At 32.8% G+C, this 22,136-nt stretch overlaps 2 protein-coding genes across 8 annotated transcripts; one reads left to right on the plus strand and one right to left on the minus strand.

The window, feature by feature from the left end:
• Window positions 1-866: 866 nt before the first annotated feature.
• On the plus strand, window positions 867-15,200 carry SDG25 (SET domain protein 25). 6 transcript variants are annotated; one of them, XM_085743899.1, is made up of 19 exons: window positions 867-921; window positions 1,728-2,397; window positions 2,485-2,601; window positions 3,420-3,740; window positions 3,841-4,158; window positions 4,235-4,546; window positions 4,618-5,079; window positions 5,222-5,711; window positions 5,797-5,946; window positions 6,095-6,603; window positions 6,695-6,817; window positions 7,458-7,538; window positions 8,272-8,325; window positions 8,482-8,633; window positions 9,425-9,468; window positions 9,908-10,077; window positions 11,063-11,181; window positions 12,039-12,212; window positions 14,516-15,200. In XM_085743899.1, exons 2-15 carry the CDS (start codon window positions 1,861-1,863, stop codon window positions 9,444-9,446), a joined length of 3,648 nt encoding a protein of 1,215 aa, XP_085600025.1. In that variant the 5' UTR covers window positions 867-921; window positions 1,728-1,860; the 3' UTR covers window positions 9,447-9,468; window positions 9,908-10,077; window positions 11,063-11,181; window positions 12,039-12,212; window positions 14,516-15,200. The 6 variants fall into 6 exon arrangements, with proteins under 6 accessions (XP_085600025.1, XP_085600028.1, XP_085600026.1 ...); XM_085743902.1 differs by having other exon boundaries at window positions 4,624-5,079; XM_085743900.1 differs by lacking the exon at window positions 14,516-15,200 and having other exon boundaries at window positions 867-1,034; window positions 12,039-12,462.
• A 1,616-nt stretch (window positions 15,201-16,816) lies between these two features.
• Window positions 16,817-21,048, minus strand: LOC146945572 (uncharacterized). 2 transcript variants are annotated; one of them, XM_085743911.1, is made up of 8 exons: window positions 20,731-21,048; window positions 20,296-20,348; window positions 20,149-20,212; window positions 19,455-19,499; window positions 18,931-19,067; window positions 18,713-18,838; window positions 17,157-17,475; window positions 16,817-17,083 (listed from the first exon to the last, which is right to left on the minus strand). In XM_085743911.1, exons 1-4 carry the CDS (start codon window positions 20,949-20,951, stop codon window positions 19,457-19,459), a joined length of 381 nt encoding a protein of 126 aa, XP_085600037.1. In that variant the 5' UTR covers window positions 20,952-21,048; the 3' UTR covers window positions 16,817-17,083; window positions 17,157-17,475; window positions 18,713-18,838; window positions 18,931-19,067; window positions 19,455-19,456. The 2 variants fall into 2 exon arrangements, 1 of the variants encoding a protein (XP_085600037.1); XR_015026428.1 differs by lacking the exon at window positions 20,296-20,348 and having other exon boundaries at window positions 16,817-17,063; window positions 20,731-21,047.
• Window positions 21,049-22,136: the final 1,088 nt, after the last annotated feature.

Genomic DNA, 22,136 nt, shown 5'->3' on the forward strand with positions numbered 1-22,136 from the left:
ATGATAATTCAATAAAAAAAATGCAACAACAAAAAACGTTACAAATGATAGAATAATTATATTTGTAATTATTAGTAATTAATTATAATATTTAAGATATTTTTTTGTTGTTCACAAATTATAATATTTTAGATATTATTCATCTCTCTTTCAAATAATTATATTTGTAATTATTCTATCAATAATACCTTTTTTTTTGTACAAATAAAACCATTTTTCTATTCTTCAAAAAAAAACATTTTTTTAATTAATAAACGTGATTGAATATGTAGTAATTCTATGATCTCATATTTTTTTATTTATGGCAACAAAATCATATGAATGAAATCAACAACTTTATAAAAAGAATCGTGTATTTAATGGCAACAAAATTCATATTTCTTCATTTATGGCAACAAAATCACATGAATGAAATCATGAAAAGAATTATGTTTAATTCCTTAAAAGGATTAAAGAATTAAATTTAATTAAGGAAAATTTAAGTTTAAAGAATAAAAAGAATTAATGGTTTTTGTAAAAAAAAAAAAAAAGGGTTTGAGGATTCCTCGGCAGTTAACTGCCGAAGTTTTCAATTTTCCTCGGTAGTTAATTGCCGAAGTTTTCCTCGGGAGTTAACTGCAGCCGGTTTCATAATTCGGCAGTTAACTGCCAAGGGAGCAAAAACGTATTTTACATGTGTGCTACAGCCTTATGCAATGTGTCAACAGCAATTTTCATTTTACACTCAAATTTACCTTCATAATTTTATTTTAACCGGAGGCTTAAGAAAAGTAAATAACAAAATAAAAAAGGAAGAGTGTAGTTTGTGCAGGGGCAAGCAAAGAATAAATAAATCAAAAAATAGTTTGATTAAAATTTTCCTCTTTATCTACGAAACCAAATCCACCCAAACCTTCATCATCGAGATTGCGAGATCCAAAGGTTTCTCCCTCGATTCCGTTCATCTTGTTTCTTTCTGCGTAGTTATTACCACTATATTCCAAATCTCTTCAATTAATTCAATTCTGTATCACTTTCGTCAAATTGAGCCAATTGTAAATTTTCTACGCTTTTATTATCCCCAATTTTATGCATCACTTTTTGTTTTATCCGAAAACCTAATTCAAGTGTTCTTAATGCTTTGTTATAATGTTTATTGTTCAATTGGATTAAACATGATTGTTTATCCTTTTCTTTTTGATCTGTTTGTTATAAATTCTTAGGGAGTGTTTGGGTTGGTTTATTTGAGTTTATCTAGTGTGTATGACATGTTCGGAAGAATTTCTGAAAACAGATTATGACATGTTCGAAAGTTGTTTTCAGGTTATTTTCATACATTCTACACGATAGTTTATGAAAACAGCTTATAACTTATACGAAAACAAAGTAATTTAAATTTTGTTATAGAAATACCTTATACATAAGTGCTTATCCTGATAAGAGTTTATGCTATAAGCTGTAAATTAAGCTGTTAATCCAAACAGGGCCTTGGTATGTTATTTGTCTTGTATCGTTTGGCACAACACTAGGAATGTTTTACCAAATTCGAGGCGTGTTTTGCGGCACAACACTAGGAATGTTTTACCAAATTCGAGGCGTGTTTTGTGTTGTGTGCTGCACTTAATTTCATTATGTCATCAAAGAGGCTAATTGCAAACTTACATTTCACGGATCGTTTATTCGTTAATTGTGATTTACGAAATGTAGCTGATCCACGTGTTGTTAATAAAGTGTGTTGATTTTTACAGCAATTCAACTGGAGTAAGCAAAAAGTGTGAGTATTCAAGATACAGTACCTCAATTGCGCCTTGATTGGTGCAGGAGACTGGTGATAATATCTCTTGTGGCAATATTGATGATAAACCTGATCCAAATTGTGGAATGGAGTTGAGCTGCCCATCAAATGTTAACAGCGATGTTTCCGTGTGTTCTACTAGCACAGTTAATATTTCACACTCACACCAGAGTTTCCGTGGCTTTGTGCAACAGCCTGTTTTTGTCAGTGGATGGATGTATGTGAATGAACTTGGACAAATGTGCGGTCCCTACATTAAGGAGCAGTTATATGAGGGTTTAACTACCGGATTCTTGCCATTTGAGCTTCCTGTGTATCCTGTCATCAATGGCACAATAATGAACTCTGTACCGTTGAATTATTTTAAACAGTATCCTGACCATGTTTCCACCGGGTTTGCATATTTGAGCATGGATTTCTCTAACGCAAGGATGTTGACAAATTGCTCCTCTTCTCAGGATATGGTACATGGGCAAGATCGGTCTGTTGAGCTTGCTTCTGTTATGGCTGTTGACCCTGATTCAAAGTCTGTTTCACAATCACATGTCAATGACTGCACTAAGGAATCCAATCACGTGGATTTAAGCTCAGAGGCATTCAGCGGGATAATTACTTCTCAAATGGTAGTGCAATATCTGCTTTGTTAAATATGAGTCAGTTTGACATATCTGTTGCTTATTCTGATGGGTGTGTATTGCTTTTTATTTTAGCTGGGAGGAGAATGCTGTTGGCTTTATGAGGATAAAAAGGGTATGAAACATGGGCCACATTCCATTTCAGAGTTGATTTCCTGGCACCACCATGGATATCTTGAAGATTCAACAGTGGTAAGATGCAGTAATTCATTCAGTGAAATAATATATAAGTTGCAGATCTGGTGCAGGAGAGAAAATGATGAGTTGATAAGCTTTCTTAAAGCAATTATGGTTATTATCAGTTTTACTTTTCTAAAAAAAGATATGTGTATATATAACTAAAAAGTGGGTTGATAAGCTTACTTTTTATTAAGGTGTGTTTTAGCAAAGATATAACTAAAAAGTTGTTAAATACACCTTAAGGTTGCTAAAACACACCTTCTTAAAAAATAAGTGGGTGTATGTTAGCAACTCCTATAGGCATTTGCTAGAATACACCCACTTATTTTTTAGAAGGTGTGTTTTAGCAAGTTATAACTAAAAAGTAGTTAAATGCACCTTAAGTTGTAGCTTGCTAAAACACTCCCACATAAAAACTAGTGGGTGTGTTCTAGCAAATCCCATATATATATATATATATATATATATATATATATATATATATATATATATATATATATATATATATATATATATATATATATATATTATATTGTACTTCAATTTTTTTGCAAGTTCATTTATGAAGCTAGGATTAAATTTTCTTTTAACACAAGGGTTTTGGAGGTGTCTACAATGTTGGTGGAGTTTCATGGATATGCTTGAATAGAAACTCATGTTCTTGTCCTTTCTTCTTATTTGGGTGTGACCTCTATTTTTAGACTGGACGTTAATTTTGTCATTATGCTGCTGGAACATGACTTTATTGCCCATGTTTGCCACTAGGTTCTATAAAGAAAGTGCTTTTATTCTAATACTCATTCTTTTGATTGATTTATATTAATTTACAGATCTCTCATTTTGACAATAAGTATGGAACCTTTGTGTTGCTGTCTGCTGTAAATGCAATGAAAGGAGATACATGTGGAACCATCTGTGGATCAGATTCCCAAAGCAATGGAGTTGGTGATGTCATGAACTTAATTTGTGAAATATCTGAAGACATTTCTTCCCAATTGCACATGGGTGTAATGAAAGCTTCCCGTAAAGTTGTGCTAGATGGGATTATTGGCGATATCATTGCAGAGTTTATTACTGAAAAGAAATCCAAGAAGCAAAAACTTGAGTCTGCTGATCAAACTTCTGAAACTTGCACGTTGAACAATAAATTGGTAACGTTTACTTGCCTTGCAGTTTTTGAAAACTTAAAATTTTGTCCTTTGTGCTAAATCATCGAATATTTGCTTTAACCGTCTATTTTTTTATGTGTAGATGAATAAAGGTGCTTCCAATCCAAGTGAGTCTGCACCTTCCCATATTTTGAACGGTCAGGCTTGTCATGAAATTTCTAGACCGTCTTCAACGAATGTTAAGTCAGTTGGAAGCATTGAAAATTTTTGGTGGTCATATGCTGTTGTTCGTAAAGTACTTTTTGATCATTCCTTGCAAGTCATGTGGAATGCAGTGTTTTTTGACACGGTGACAGAGTTCTTATTTTCCTGGAGGAAGAAGAAATATTGGTCTCATCCTAAGCCTCAATCATCTGTCAATGAATCTAAAGATTCTGTTGAAAAGTTAAAATCAGAAGCTGTGAGTACTCAGTGGCTTGCTTACTTGAGGTTTTTGCTTTAATTGTACCTATAATAATCAAAGAGTTTATGTACAGTTGGCTCTCAGGACAAGTTCCTCTGTATCCAATGTTGATGCTGATAACCAGTCTGGAGTTATTGCGACAGAAAGAGATTGTCATCCTGAGTTCCTTTTATCTCCTAATAACATCAAAATTGGAAATACAGCAGAAGGTCAAAGAGTTTCATGCAGTTATGATAACTCTGAAGATTTGACACGCATTCTTGAAAGTGTGGAGAATGAGCTTCACTGCTCTGCAAAGGTGTCTTTAGCTGATTATGTTCGAAGTGTTGTTGAAAAGGAAGTAAACCAATTAATTCCTTCCCCAGAGAAAGACATATTTAGTGAGGTAACTTGAATACGAGTGTTCATATTCTTTTTATCTACTTAGACACTATTTATTGAAGAATCCTTTAATAGTTGCAGGTTGATGTTAATGACTGCCGTATCTCAGAGATGGTTGCTGGTAAAACATCTGTTAAAGAAACTCTAAGTGACAAGTCTATCGATCCTGTAAAAAATGGAGACTCAATTTGTATGCCTTCATCTGAAAATCATATGTCCAATGTATTCTCAAAAGCATTTCAAGAATTGTGTGGACATTTAAATGACGTGGTTGATGAAGAGGAGATTGATGACCTACCACCTGGATTCGAAAAGAACTCTCAAACAATATTCCCACACTGCAATTCAAAATTTCGACCTTCAAGAACAGTTGAATGTAATCCTAAGATTACAGAATATGTCGCAGCTGCACTGTGCAGACAGAAGCTGCATGATGAAGTTCTAAAAGACTGGAAGCTGTCGATTCTTGATTCTACATTTAAACAAGTTATGTCATCATGTACTAAAAAGAAGAATTTCCAGTCTCGTGGTCATGGGGTAAGAACTTCGTTTAATATATATATATATATGTGAATTCAATTAGTGAATTTGGTTTCTCTGATGCCAGTCTTCGTTATTTGGTTTTATTTCATCTAATTCTTGTATCTTGATTTATTTATCATAATTTTATAATTCTTAGAAGGGGAAGTCGTTCAGTGCAAACAAGGAGCATTTGAATGATGCTACTTTGGGACTAGGAAAAGTGAAGGAAAGCAACACAGTGGGACTAGGAAAAGTGAAGGAAGGCACAAAATTGGGACTAGGAAAAGTTAAGGAAGGCGCCGAAAGTTCTGGAGTTCCTTTAGCGATTGGAAAGTATACCTATCACCGCAAGATTTTGTCACGGAAAGAGCTTTGCTCCTCTAAGCCCGTTGTAGAAGATAATTCAGGTCCAGGGAAGGAGCCTTTGGCTAAGTTAAGGAAAGATGTTTCTGGAGATGTGAATGAGAGTGCAGAACTTAAAGTAACTGCTACTAAATGTGGAAAGGCTAAGATGATTAAAGGGAAGAAGGATACATCTTCTAAGAGGAGCTCTTCTGTCAATGTCGATAATAGTTCACCCAGTGATCAATTATCCTTGAAGAATAAAACTAGCCAGAAAGTATCGAAGTTAGCACATACAGTTCAAAGTATATAATTTTCCTTGTTAAGTTGTCATTGGTTTTATGATTATAACTTTCGTAGGAATAACAACCATCATTTTCTGTTATTCAGACGATGTTACGGATGTTGCGAAGTCTAATAAAAAGAGGCTCTTGGCGTCAACTGATAATAGTGTTGGCATGAAGGTGGTTAAAAGAAATAACACTGATGTCACCATTCAGAGGAAAACCACTGGTCATATCTCCAAAGAGAAACTAAATGGTAGGTTTATTTATGACATATTCCTACTGAACTCTTGTTGGTACTCAGCTTCTTGTTCCTTGTTGAAACTTACCGGATTGATGTATAATGTCTTATTAATTTTCAAGATATATTTATTTTGTTTTTGGTTTGTTATTGCCATATGCAGCGACAAATACAGTATCAAAATCAAAAAGAAAGCATCAGCCAGATGGTGTTACCTCCTCTCATCCTGCAAAGGTGCCATATGCAGCGACAAATACAGTATCAAAATCAAAAAGAAAGCATCAGCCAGATGGTGTTACATCCTCTCATCCCGCAAAGGTTTTGAAAATTTCAAAAAGCAGTGCAAGTCTGGGAGCCAGCAAACAAGTAACTGAGGCACGGAGGAATTCTGCTAAATCCAAGTCATTGGATTTGTGTCCTGGATCTATTGGATGTGCTAGGACTTCTATTGATGGATGGGAATGGCATAAATGGTCTCAAAGTGCTAGTCCCACAAGTAGAGCACGTGTCAGGGGTCTTCCGCGTTTACAAAACAAGTACATAAATTCTGAAAATAATCCATCTCAGTTGTCAAATAGTAAGGGTCTTTCTGCAAGAACAAATAGGGTGAAGTTACGTAACCTTCTTGCTGCAGCTGAGGGTGCGGATCTTCTGAAAGTGCCTCAATTGAAGGTGATTGAAGAATGAATGTGTTTTTTGGTCACACTTATCTAGCTCATTAAGGACAAATCAGATTTCAACTATTATATTTTGCTTTTTTCAGGCACGGAAAAAGCGACTACGTTTTCAAAGGAGCAAGATACACGACTGGGGTCTTGTTGCCTTGGAACCAATTGAAGCAGAGGACTTTGTCATTGAGTATATTGGAGAATTAATTCGTCCTCGGGTATAAACAAATAAATATTGTTCTAAAGTTGCATATTTCAAGGCATATCTTGTTTGTCTATTTTGCAAAGTAAATTTTGAATTTTATACTCGTACTCATATATAACAACACAAATAAAGTCAATCACATTAGGCAGTTTTTTAAAAAAATATTTAATAATATTTCCATTTTTTTGTGTGAATATTCATGTCTAGGAAGATGTGTCACTTTTTACGTATTTCATTCCAAGTGAGAACCTATATTCTGGGTGCAAGGTTTATTTATTTATTTTGATAAGCTGCAAGATTTTCTTTCGAAAGCTTTTTATTTAGTGGTTGCTTTTCTGAAGAATGAATATTGTTGATGGCTATAAAATCTGTAACTTGTTCAGAATATAATAATTAAGGTGTGCTGAAACTAAGGAACTGAGAATATAAGGTAATCAATATGCATAGAAAAGAAAAAGAAAAATAGTTTATTTCTGTACTTGTCATACATATCAACAATCAATCATTTAGACTACCAGGTTCTCCAATTTGCAGGTCAATTCTTGGGTTGACAAGTGACATAGTCAATTTTGTATTCTTAATGCAATTGCTCCTTTTTAAAAAAAATTAATTTTCTATTGATAAATGGACTGACGTGATTTTATCCCTTATAGATATCTGATATACGTGAGCTTCAATATGAGAAGATGGGAATTGGAAGCAGTTACCTTTTCAGACTCGATGACGGTTATGTGGTTAGTATGTGTTGTAGTATTTTTGATGTTGGAAGTTTCTTTGTTGACTTCGAATACCTATACTTTTTTTTTGCAATTGAAACAATAAAGTTAAAGGACCAAAACCTTGTAAGAGTTTAACCTAATGATTGTGTTCAGTCTTGAAATTTTGTTTCGAAGTTGATGAGAAGTTACAGACCTGATCAGGTGTCTATGGTTAGACATTAGTTGGTAGATATGTACACTCGTTACTCAAATCTCGTATGTCACTTGACCAAGAAGATGATTCACTTTTTGTGCAACTATGGTTTGAATTCAAGAATTTGGTAAAGCCACCATGATTGCAATGGGATTGTGGGATGATTAGCTTAATTTTTAGTCGTGGTTTTCTTAATCTGATCACAGGTTATTCATGAAAACATTATAACCACCTGACCTTGTCAGTCGTGGCTTTCTTAATCTGATTGCAACTATGGTTGTAATGCATGGATTATTTGACTCTTCTAGACACGTTTTACAACAATCCTTCCTGATACAGTCATATTTTCATATGGTCGGTTTTTGCACTAGACAAGCTTGAATAATACTTAATCTGCAAAAGCTTATGTAAATGGAATATTAAGTTAATTGGATTTTTTCATGTCCTTTAATTATTATTATTATTATTATTATTTTTTTTTTTTTTTTTAGTTTTAGTTTTAGTTTTTGTTGTTGTTGTTGTTGTAATATAGTTGCTTTTCCTGTCTGTGTGTAGGTTGATGCTACAAAGAGAGGTGGGATTGCACGATTTATTAACCATTCTTGTGAGGTACTTATGCAGTAATATTGTATGTCAAAATGTGCGCGCGCGCGCGCGTGTGTGTGTGTGTGTTTGTTTGTTTTTTGTGTCTGGGTGTATGCTTGTCTTACTTCAACTCTTGATTTCATGTTCGTCCTAATTTGAACTGAACTGAACGTCTGGCAGCCCAACTGTTACCCAAAGGTTATATCTTTTGAGGGTCAAAAGAAGATTTTTATATATGCAAAACGGCATATAAATGCCGGTGAAGAAATTACATACAATTACAAGTTTCCCTTGGAGGAGAAAAAGATTCCCTGCAACTGTGGTTCCAAAAAGTAAGATCATGACTCTTCATTTTTTTATCACAAATTTCTCCTACAATTTTCTTGGCACAGTTCCTAGATATTTGAATTGCATTGATTTAATAAAATTTATGATGCATGGGCACAATGCGAGTATTGGATACATATTGTGTACAGCAATATGTCATTCCGTGAAACAAGTTGACAGATGAGTGTTGCATTGGATGAGTGGATATATTAGAAGTGACGAGATCATGAACCAATGCAATCTGATGGTAGTTTTGGTAGGAAAAATCATTTAGACAGTCCAATAAAAAAGGGTTTTCCGATTTTTTAATGAAATACAACTTTGTTAAATTCATGTATTGGACCCTACCTATTGGGAAATGGTTTGGTTTGGGTTTGGATACTCTCCTTCCACTCTCTCTCTCCATCTCCCTTTCCACACTATCATCAATTTTCCTTCTCCCTCTTCAATTATTTTGTTTCTCGCTTTCTCTGTCTTCCAATTAAAGGAGAGGTTTTCAACAAAACAAACTGAACAATATGATCCATTTCAATTTGGTTATTTTATAACCCTACAAAACCCATATAAGGTTGGCTTTGGTGGCTGAGGTGAGGGAGTTAAGGAATGGAGTGATAAGGAGGTTGGGGTTCTATCCCCCCCCCACAAATATAATACTAACCTTCACCAATCCAAAAAAAAGTTTTTTAGGTAGACATTTAAATAGGATCAACATTTTATCCAAACTTATAGGATGAAATAAAATGTGAAAGTCACCTTGTTTTCTTTCTAATTGTAACATTTATGCACTTTTATGCAGGTGCCGCGGGTCAATGAATTAGGCAGTTTTTAAGACTAACACTGGTATGTGCTTCCTCAGTCTGTGCAGTGTACATGCATGTTAATTTAATCCTCCTTATATGACATCTTTGTCTTTCATTGATTCAAATGTTGACATTTCCGTCTTTTTGATAACTGATTAGTTGATACTATAGATGATTATAATTTATTCTCTCCCGTTGTTGATAGACAATCCTCTTTTGCCTTTACGGGGTCCTCATTTTCCTGACTTCTTTGTCTAGGGTTTTGTTCAGTGCATGCATTCAACTCTTTAAACATGTCTTTTCATATGTTGAATACGTTAAATAATATTTTGTAAACGGGCAGTATATCTTCCTTAATTGTGAATGTTCAGTGGATGCAATTGATCAGATAGAAATATGCTTTGTTTGGAACTTTTTGTCAGAAAGAGTCATTCTTCTTTGATTGGTATGCAATCTTATTGTTCTTGTCCTTCTTGCAGGATTATACTCCCAAATACACGTTACATGCTGAAGATTTGAAGACTCTTACTGTATACTACACTGGATAGTTGACATCAAATTGGATGAGTTGCAGCAGTTCTTTTTTACACATGCATTGTGTTTCCACTTGCTTAATATTGAGATGCAGCAGTTGACATCAAATCGGATGGTACGCAATCTGGTGTTTCGGGGGTTAAATGTTACTTTTTTCTAATTATGAGCATATTATATTAATTTTGTTTACTGGATATGGACCTCATGTGGATAGAGACCAGTGATGACCAAAGGAAAATACAGGGGAATTGTTGCAACTTGAATAGATTAGTCTCCTCTGTTAAAGAACAGATTTGTATTGTTCATTTGGTGTGTCTGCTTGATATATGCTGCCTGCACCATTATATTTACAACTTGCATTAGTTATCATTCACTAAGTGGATGTTTTGTGGTTGTTGACACTTTATAAAAAAACTCGTAGTACCGTTCTTTTATGTGCGCTGTATCTTATGGTGTTAAATGTTCCGAAAGCTAATCTAGATTCCAACTACCAATAATTGCATGTTGTTCTCACATAATTCAGCATGCTTTGTTTTTAAATGATGGTAATGTGGGGCTAGCATGTCACGTTGCCGTTAACTGTTGTTACACCATGATAATAGGATAGATTACATCTGGGATGTAGCTCTAGTTTCAAACATCTTGTATAGTATGTTTTTGTAGTTTTTGAATACTTTTCTAATTGTCAACTATTATGGAAATGATTCATTGAAACGTTATGTTCAAATTGCAATTGATGCATGTCTAGAAGTTTAGATGTTTTTGATTGTCAGTTTGCTGTTAGGTAAACCCGTTTATTAAACTGTGTAGTTGAAATGATCCATTGAAACGTCATGCATATGTTAATTGATGCATGTTTAGAAGTTTAAATGTTTTGGATTGTTAGTTTGCTGTTAGGTAAACCCGTTTATCAAACAGAGTATCTGGTGTTGGAAATAAAAATAAGAAATGTAGGATTATAAATTATTTGTGATAGCTCTTGAGCTTTTTATTCCAAGAACTTCTTGATATTATGATGATAATAGTAGTGGAAATTAAACTAAGACATGCCATCTAGGGCATGAGTTCCGGGTATTGATTTAAGTGTTGTGGTGTTTCAGGTAGTTATGGATCACCATTGTTGATGATAGACTGAACTGAATGCTATTGGTGACTGGTGTTGTCTACTTGTTTGGTGATGGCATAACTAACTTGGGGATTCTTGTAGACAGTTGTGGCAGTTGAGTTTCTCCTCTTAGAAGCTGTAAATAATTTTTTTTTTCCATGTCTAAATAATTTATTGAAGGAATGATTTGGTACAAAAGATGCCTAATTCTTTTAACGAGTAAAAAGCTTTGGAACATTAGTGCATGCTACTCAATTACGACATTGCAAATCTCAAATCCCCCTTCTCCCTACCCAGTTCATTCTCTTTTTTTGTCCTACCCTCTTTGTTTCCATAACAAAGATTTGATTGAATTGTATTAGTAGTTGCGGCTGAATAGGTGGCAACTGGTCGATCGATGTATCTACAGGCCAACAATATAATATTGGAATTCCTGTTGACAAGTGGACTGTAAAAATATTAAATGTCCATATCAACCTTTTTTAACAGTCAATTGAGAAATATTAATGTGCCAAGACTTGTTTAGGCTGCATGATGAGTTTAAGGCAATTTTTTGACACAAGTGAAATCACTTTCCTATAGCATAAAGTGGCAATTCTTTTTTGGGCCTGGAAAACCATGCCTTAAAAAAATTGGTACTCATGCATGGTGTCAAATCTTCCATTTACCAACGTTGGGAAATTGGTAGGATTTCTAGCAAAATGGTTTGCAATTGCCAATTGGGTAGTTCAATTTCATCATGTTAATGATGATTGGTACGAGTCATACAGTAAAAATAATTATGGATATTGTTTTTTCACTCTAATAATTACTCTAAAAACAAGAAACTTTACCATATATAAACTTATTTGTGGCCTATTAAAATTTAGAGATAGATGACATGTTGGTTTGCCAAGCGACCATATTTAATTTATGTTCCATGTTTTCAATTCGTTTATTTTGCTTCCCACCTTCAATTCCTGTTGTTGCAGGACTAGCTCAAGTAGGAATAACTGTTAGGTCGCTGAATTGGATTATGCTTCTGGTATGTTTCTCTTTATGCCCCTTGTTAGAGTCATTCCTGGCCAGTTCTTTTAATATATTATCCAGTGGTTCCCTCAGTCAACTCCTCAGCAAATAAAGTGAGCACCGAGCAGCAGCTAAAGGTATTTTAAAATGAATTCCTGGCCAAAACCACTACCATTTTGGATGCACGAAATGTCAAAAAAAATGGGTAGGAGCAGTGGCTGTAGGCTTTAGCTTTGTTTTGTTGATTGGTTTCTTATATTGCTTTATTTATTTTTATTCAGAACTTCACATCCTCACAAAATTACTAGATCGAACTCATTACAAATTGTTCTATACTAATTAATCAAATCATTTTTTAATTTAAATAATACCGGTGAGATTAACAAACATAACTCTATTTTACATGTTTTCTTTAGCATTTACAAAATATCATATATTTTTTTTTGTTGATAAAACTGTAATTTTACAATCAATACTGAAGCTTCTTACATTTTGATTTTTCAAAGGGATAAAATCTAGAGATAAATTGGGATAAACGTTTCCGAGGGGTTTGCATGAAAAAACAAGTTCGAGAATGAAAACTGGGTATTTAGCACGCATAAAATAATGAATACAGCGTCACTTTATGTTGCACTCCCTCCGTCCCATATTTTGAAAACATTCATGAGACAAACCCAACATCTTATATGCTACCATTTATCTTTATATATTAGTAGGAAAAATATGGTTAAAGTATGTTATGTGGATAATGCACATGGTCAAATTAGGTCGATTAATATGGGATGGAGAGAGTACAATTATATGTTAAATTTTGTTTAGCTATATTACCATCATTTTTTTGAAAATAATAATCAAGTCCAATTTATTTTTATCCTTGGTGTATTTGTTTCAGTAGCACTAGCAAACGGCATACATTTGAAATAACAAACTATTTAATACGGTAAAAACTTTCCCCTCCTCCAAAATGAGCTTGGATTGTATAGTGAACCTGTAGTTGCATGGGGAGAAGTTAAATGGAAGAATCCAAGTTTTTTTTTTTTCTTTGAAGTGAAAAAAATTTAAGTTAGCCCCCAATTTATGACCTGCTGTGTTTAGTTGTTGAACAACAACGTTTACAATAAATCACCATGTCGCATTAAACATACTTATATCATTGTTGTGTATCAACTATTAAGGACCTATGATATCATTAGATATAACATCAAAACACATCAACATTGTTTAAGAAAGAAATGGGAATTCATAATATGATATGATATATCAAAGAGTGTTGTTGGGAACATTCACTCTAACATTCTCTTTTCAACAGAGGCTCAAATCATGTAGATTCCGCCATTTTATGTTAGGTCCATGTTAACAATGGTGAGACCTACATAAATTGAAAAGCGAGTGTTCGCACCCCTCTAATAAAAATGAATTATCTATAATATGCAATTTGAATTTGAGGAATATAGGAAATGAAGTGGAAGGTTTAGAGAATTTGAGGAATATAGGGAATGAAGTGAAAGGCTTAGAAAATGACACATGCAAAAAAATACGGTCATTGGATGAGCTCTATGTGTGTGAAATATAATATGATTGAAGTAAGATTAAGATGATATTAGATCAAGTGGTAAATCTATAGTAGTGGCAAAATTGCAACCAAGTGACGTCTTCTGTCTACTGTATTATAGGCATAAATGAATTGAAATTAAATAATATTTTAAGGCCATGTTACAATAAAACATTGAGGTAATAGTCATTTTGGTCTCTAAATGTGTTAGAAGTAGTCACAATAGTCTTTCAATGTATCAAAATTCTAAAATAGTTCCTGATTGTGCGCTTTGTTAGTCAAAATAGTTCATGACACTAAAATAATCTCTCAATGCTCACAATAACTCTTTTCATATAGGGACTGAAATGACAATAAGTAAGTATTGAAAGACTAATAAAACAATATTAACGAAGTATTTTAATGTCAGAGACTATTTTGACTAACTAAGTGCACAATCAGGGACTATTTTGAAATTCTGATACATTGAAGGACTATCGTGACTACTCGTTACACATATAAAGATCAAAATGACTATTACTCCTAGAACATTTGTTGATTGACATTTGCAAAAAAAAATTCTTGGAAATGTTCTCTGTGTATATTAAGATAAGACGAGAAAAACACTAATTTTGTGTAGTCCATAAGTGTACTTTCAGACAACTTATACCATTTGGAAGTATACTTCTATAAAAAATGAAATAGTGAAAGTAGTACTTTCACATAAGGTCAAATTTGTGGTGTACAAATGAGTCAAGTGTATGTTGCAAAAGCATTTTGCTTGCGCATGTTTGACAAAACCTTTAAATAACGGCAAGCACAATATTCTAGTTGCCTCACATGGTTTTACCTTTTAATTTATGACATTGCATCACTTGGGTTTTGATTATTGAAATTTTCCGTTGGCAGGCAACATGTAATGTGGAACGATGAGACCCTTTCCTCAAATGAAAATTCTCCAGCCATTGAAAGTTAAATAAAACAAAAAACTCAGCATGTATGGACATATAAAAGCTAACCCAAAAATGAATAACATGGTGGTCTATGACACACGAGTGTTTTTTTGAGGGGTCAAGACCGAAAGAAGAATGACACTGGGTTTGATGTTTTGCAATTACATTGTCCATCAACTTAGTGATTGATACTTGTTTCTCTCTTCACTCAAACAAACAATGCTTATACACATGAAGCAGGGCTCGTGTGATTTCGCAATTAACTCCGCCTGTGTCTCATATATGATATAAACACAGCCGGTCCCCAGCCCGGACAAAGGAGGAGGGTTGCAATGCGTATGATGAAATTTAAGCTTCATTTGACTTATTAGTTGTTGAGAATGGCACACATTAGATAGGGTTCATATAAATATAATTTTATAAGTAATAGTAACTGTGTTTTGCTTATTTGAAATATATTTGTCAACTAGGAAGGTTTGCTGCAGATATATCATTTGACTTATTGTATTCTTAAAGTAGTTAGGAGAGGATAGAATGGTCCAATTTAGGACTGATTTTATAATGATATTTTATTGCAAGTCATATTATATCGACTGTCATAAAAAAATTGATCAATTATGAATCATATCATATTATATACACATCCAGTTGAATTTTAATATTTTGTGATCCCAACTCAAGTCATTTTTTTAAAAAGTTAAATATATTTTTTAATTTTTATAAAATATCAATCATTCAAATATAGCCTCTATATTTTTTTATTATTTTTAGGCCACAACTTTTAGCAATTGCGTGCAATTTTAATAAAAGATGTGGATTAAACAAGAATGAGGAGTAAACTTGAATGTTATAGGGACTAAACTTGAATGAGGAGTATTTTATAAGTACTTCAAAAATTTATTTAACCCTTTTTTTAATGTTATACAAACACACCATTGACACGTTTGTTTTGTAGTTTGGAGTAGAGATGATGTTTGGTACTTAAACTGGTTTTTCTTTTGCATTATTTTTGGTCTTTTAAAGCATTATTTTGGTACATAACACAATTTGGGTCATTACATGCTTTCAGTGGTCTTAGTAAAGTCATGTAATGTTTAAGAACATTGACAATATTTTGGTCCAATGGCACAAGAATGGGAAATGCAAGAACTATGCGAAAAAATTGGAATTCAGGTTGGCAATATTCTTCACATCTCCACTTCTATAGTTCTTTAGCTAAAGAACCAACCTTGTCCATCAAAATTTTCTTCCAAACATCTTCACATTATTGTACTTAGATGAACATATATTCAATAAATTGTCAATGTCGGCAACAACCTGTGTCTTTCACACATCTTCACTTGCATTATCATTAGGTATGTTGTGTTTAATTAAGGATCATGAAAGTAAAGAGGTATGGATGGTAAGGTTGATGGACAAGGTAATTTTTAGTGAATGAAGTGATGTTGTGTCTTGTTGAAATTTTTAGCTAACCTGTGGTTTGGAAAGCACTTGTTTTTTTTGTGTCTTCTTAACGAGTATCCCGGGGCACTCTTTAAGCATCCTTAAATTAGTAATTATTCTTTTGAAAAGTCAACTGTTACAATTTCCAATGTATTCAATACACAACTTTTCATTAAAACTTGCTATTTAAAGTGCTTAAAGAGTGCCCGGGGGCACTCGTTAACATTTCCCTTTTTTTTATTTGGGGGTCGGGCTTCGAATCTCAGACCTTTGCATGTATTATACATTGTCCCTACCAACCGAGTTAAACTCACGATGACGAAAAACACTTGTTTAACCATATGACATGTGTTTATTGTTGTGCGATATTGTGGACCGATGAACTTTGCTTATGTAATGTTGTTGCAATTTGATATTTTGTAATTTGTTGAATTTTCAATAAAATTAGAAGTAATTTCTGTTGAGAAATTACCTACGAAATTTAAAATAAGTCAAACTAATCTCTATTATTTCTAGTGTTTTTTGACCGAAATTTAAAATAAGGATTTTCAAATTTTAAAGAGTTTTCAGTTGATATGCGTCTGCCTAAAGCTCCTATCAAAGAGATAACTAGACTTTTCACCCGTGCTGCCGCACGGGTCATATATAGTTCAAAACATTATCTTCACTTTTTAATAAAAAAATATAGGTGTGAAATATCATAAGGTCTGTCTACAAAACTCATGTTATACGTATATACGATAATTTGTTTAGTATAAATAAGCTTTTACCTATCAGTAACATTTTTTTAAATGAGCCTATATGACTCTGTAAGTTTGATTGCAATTTGAGATATAATATATACTTGAAATATAAAGGATTACACCAGTGTCAACATGATTGAATTATAAAGCTGCCAATTAATACATACTTGGAATGAAAATTATAACAATGAAAATGTAGTTGGGACAGTGACACCATGACACAATGAGAATTATAACAATTAAATCGTTTCTGTGCAGCACCAGTGGTTTTAAACAACGAAAATATTGCTAACAACAACACGTACATACTGAAATACCCTGCAAAAACACGGTAGCAACTAAAATAGTCATTTACAGTTCAGCACCATTAAGGATAACTTAAAATCTAATGAATATCAGAACAACACTTACTTGCATCTTATTACAAATAGTTCATAACACAGGTTCTGCACAGAAACGGGACACAACCCCACTAAAACTCCTAACAATTGGAGAACCAAAGTTGCTGCTCTAACAACTTAGCAAAGCTAGGCATGCTACGCGCCCTAACACAGCCGCGCTAAACTACACCAAAAGGAGGCTACAAAGTGGTTTTAGCAGCAAAACAGTACCCAAAAAACAGACTGCAGAAAACAACCAAGCTCCAAACAAACACCAGTAAAAAAACCTGCCAGCCAAAGCTCCCAAAAACAGAAAACAGATGACAGCAAAAACCAGCACAGCAAAGTTCCTGTTGTGTATTGAATTAGAAATTTAAATTCTATAGAAATCAAACATAATTACTACAAAAAGTCTACCTAAATTTGATAAAATGAGTGAAAGAAAATAAGAATAAAAAAGACCTATCAAACACTTGGAATGAAAAGTGGCTTTCTTAAAAGGAAATGACGTGTAACTGATATTAAAATTGACAAAATGGTAGATGCACTATCTGCATAGCAAGAAAATTTCTCTCATGTTATACTAACCTATCTCATATGTAATAAGAATCTTCATTGTGAAACATATTACGTGCAATTTTTTACCGGTGCAAAAAGGATATCATAGAAATCACGGAGAGCAAACCATTATTTGGCTAAGTATATACTACCATTTACTTTTCCAGCTACAACATCGATTCAATTGTTACATGAATCAATCATTGTTGCATAGTGATTGACTATCATATGGGGTGCTGTGATGTTACCTCCCATGTTTGTTGCTGATTTCATTACCGAAATCAGCAACAAACATGGGAGGTAACCGAAATCAGCAACAAACATGGGAGGTAACATCACAGCACCCCATATGATAGTGAAAGGTCAGCATCAATGAAAAAGAACAAAAACATAATGAAAGATCAAAGATAAAGTACGCGCACATCATTAACATGAAATCCAACGGCATGTGTTCGATAGTTAACCCTAAGTTCATTTACATGTCCATATTAGTCAATGAATTTTGATCCAATGGAGCTATATATGAAGAGAGAAAAAACATTTGTTAGCATGGTAGTAAAATGGATCTATGATTAAACTCAAATAAGCATTACAAATTAAGATATGAGAGGGTAAATAGACAACTCAGAATAACAAAACAGCATGTGGGAAAGAGGCTCATCAAACATCAAATATTAGAATTTGTTTTTTTCTTTGCTGTCAAAACAAATGAAACACACAATCTACATTAAATTCAAGAAACAAAGAAATAAACAAAATGAAAATTTTGAATGTGTAAGCATCAACTGGATTTTACTTGTTCCTCACAATATTATCACTTTAGGTATACCATGCAAACTCATCCCCTCTCTTATATTCTCTTCCATTACAACTAAATATCAAATCAATGAGTTACATGTAATGATCTAAAAGTTCTGACATTTCTCAAAGTAACTTATCATGGATTACTATTAACTCTATTAAATCAGCAACTCAAGTTAATTACAATATTAGCATATAATAAATTGTTCGGCATGACAGTTCTTTTACCTTAAAAGTCGCATCATAAGATAGACTCTCCTCCTTTGCACCACGGTCATCAACTCCATTTTAATTATGCAAATGTCTGCATAAAGTTTTAAAATTAAAAGTGGCCATCACAACTCCATGACATTGCTGAAATAATCAAAAATAAAATGATTATGACATGAATGATCTTATATAATTGTATGCACATATGACGATATTGTAAACATAAAAACACACACCTCTGATGACTCAATTAAATCCTTGATCGCCATCCTTCAATGTCGAAATACGCTGCATTATCATATAAGACCATGTCAGTTAATCCCCTCCTTGTCAGATGGTTTACACCCATTTGATATATTAGGCAATTCAAAACCTATCAACAAATAATAAAAATATAAAATAGTCTGCACATTTTTTTTATGGAAAACTCAGTCAAACACATGTCTATTTTATCTATGCTTTTAATTATGGACATGTTTTATTGATAGAACTATCACCTAATATTCCTTACAAAAAAAAAAACTTTCATACCTAATATTGGAATACTTTCTTAACACCAGATCTCATTAGAAGATAAAAAGTAATGAGAAATTGTGTATAGGAAGTGACAACGTATAAGCATAAAATCACATATCTAATTTCTTCCAACAGGGAAATAGACAAAGTGCAATGATTTTAACATCAAATTACAACTTAGTAGACCTCAAATTAGAAGTAGTAGAAACAAAAATCATCAAAATAAAGCATGAAATCTCCATACCTTCAATTCCTAATAGGACCAAACAACCCAATGTCAACTTTAGTTCTGCGTAAGGAAGTAACGCACAAAGTTTCATTAGTTCTCAGTGCAATACGCACATACAGTTGCTTATACTACAGACATGCTTTTATACATAACACTATATAAATTGTTCAAAACATGAAACACAAATTTATCAATTCTTTACAATATAGAACATACACATCATGTCATGCTCCAATATCTCATAAGATATATTCTGACTTTTATAACAACAACTCATTTGCAAAATATGTCAAACAGTTCAAATTGTTTTAGTAACAGCAAAAAGCAAAAGAAATCTTCAATGTCATCTCCAAACATTATACTTCATACAAATAGCCTATGTACAAAATATCAATGAAAAAAATAAACCAACATAGAATAGAAAGGTTAACCAATTGTGTAACAAATTTTGTTATTATACTCGAAAGTGGAAATAGTCGTGGATTGAATCGAACGAAGAAAAAGAAGATATAGGGAAACAAATTCAAAATCAAAGTTTAATACTTTAAAAACTAAAAATGATATAGGGAGTATTTTGAATTTGAAATAGCTTTTAAAACTTTGAATAAAAAACCAATTACAGGTGAAAATTCATAGAGACAATATATCAAACAGGTGGTGGACAAAAGGAAGAAGAAAAACCTATTCACAAAGAGGAATTTGTATTTACCTTTTGTAGCTTATGTCTTCCGCGTTCGGTGGTTGTTGCTTGTTCTCATGAGAATTTGCCAAGGCTGTAACAAAAAAAAATGGAACATATATTAAATAGATATGTTGGGAAAGAAAAATATAGAAACAAAATCCATTCCTTGTTTACCTAATATGCAAATGAAAGAGCAGCAGAACACATGCGATCTCCACATTAAAAACCTTTCAAACCCAAAAAATCTGATAAGATGTTAAGGATTACGGATTTTCAAAGGTGCGTAGAGGCGCATCAAAAAAAAGTTGTTAGTGACTCATCCTATTTGTCTCTTAAAATACCAAAAATCGATGAAACACAGTTACATTATATGTACAATTACATACACCGAAACAAAATCAAAATCAGAACTAACGTCAACGTAAATGAAATAGTGCAGAACCCGGATTTGTTAAAATCTTGAACAAAACCCAATTTTTTCGACAGCCTCATCTTCTACCCATAAAAAAATAGTATATTAGCTGTAACTTAAATGAAACAGAACCACCCAGATTTTTATTGCAAAATTAAACAAAATTAGCATAAAATTAAAAATAAAACAGAAATTACCACTCATGAATATGTAGGAGATTCGATAGTGGGAGCTCATGTGGGATTCTCTTCTCGATCTGATCACTTTCGCTCTCAGTCTCGCTGTTCTCGTAGCCATAGAACAGTACGGCGTTGCCGAAAATATCTGAGGAAGAAGACGGTCGGGAAATGAAAGAGGCAAATGAAAAAATTGGCTCAATGTTGTGAGTGAGCAGAGATGAGATCTTAATTTCATTCATAAAACTCTTGCAATAAAAGAAGAAGGAATGACCGATGGAGTAGAAGAGTTGTCTGAGAAAAGCACAAAAGGAAAAGGAGGCTTCGTTAAAAATATCCCTTACATTGAGCCTTGTTCTGCAATGTTTTTAACTTGTTTTTTTCATTGATCAATGCAACACATACAATAAATGTATTGCTTTTTCGATGCAGGTAAATAGGAGGCATGAGAGAGAAATTTAAAATTCAAATTTGAATTTGGTGCCGCGAGATTTTAAAATGATCTAACGGCTGAAATTGATTGGAGCCAAAAAATTTAGGTTTAGGGTTGGAATTAGGGTTTGGATGTCAGCTAGGATTAGATATAAAAGATTGGCATCCTCCTGTTGTTCTTGGATTAAATGTAATATTGATGAGGTTGTTTTTTTTTTTTTTGAAGAAATTGATGAAGTTGTTAGAGGTTGTCATAATAAAGAATACTGAATTATGTTTTACGTTAAAATGTATAAAAAAATAGTATGATTTTTTTAAACAACTTTTCTTACAAAATAATGTTTTTTTAAATATAAAAGTTTACAGGTAATTATTTATTGGATCTTGCTAACCATTACCCTAAGGCTTTGTTTGCGAGTTTTGAGGGGAAGGAAATGAAAGGCTAAGGAGGGGAAGGGAAGGAAAGGGAGGGAAGGGAGAAAGGAGGGAAAACCTTCCCCTTGTTTGGGAGTTAAAAAACCAACAAGGAAAGGAAATGGAGGGCTTATGTTATAATTTTACTATTTTACCCTTTTTTCTCTTAAAAACAATACATTGTGTTATACTTTGTAATTTATCTTGAAATTTATTCAAAACAACTTATCTCATAAAAAATAAATTATTACGATCTATTTTTAAAAAACATCTTATTTATAAAAAAAAAACTTATTACGATCTCTTTTTTAAAAACAAGCTTATTCAAAACAACTTATTTATACAAAATAACTTATTACGATATCTTTTTCAAAAAACAACTTATTCAAAACAACTTATTTATACAAAACAACTTATTACGATCTCTTTTCATAAAACAACTTATTCAAAATTTATCTTGAAATTTATTCAAAACAACTTATCTCATAAAAAATAAATTATTACGATCTATTTTTAAAAAACATCTTATTTATAAAAAAAAACTTATTACGATCTCTTTTTTAAAAACAAGCTTATTCAAA

This window comes from Medicago sativa, chromosome 2, assembly GCF_051527215.1.
Source record: "Medicago sativa cultivar Bolivia chromosome 2, Bolivia_mono, whole genome shotgun sequence".
Lineage (NCBI taxonomy): Eukaryota > Viridiplantae > Streptophyta > Magnoliopsida > Fabales > Fabaceae > Medicago > Medicago sativa.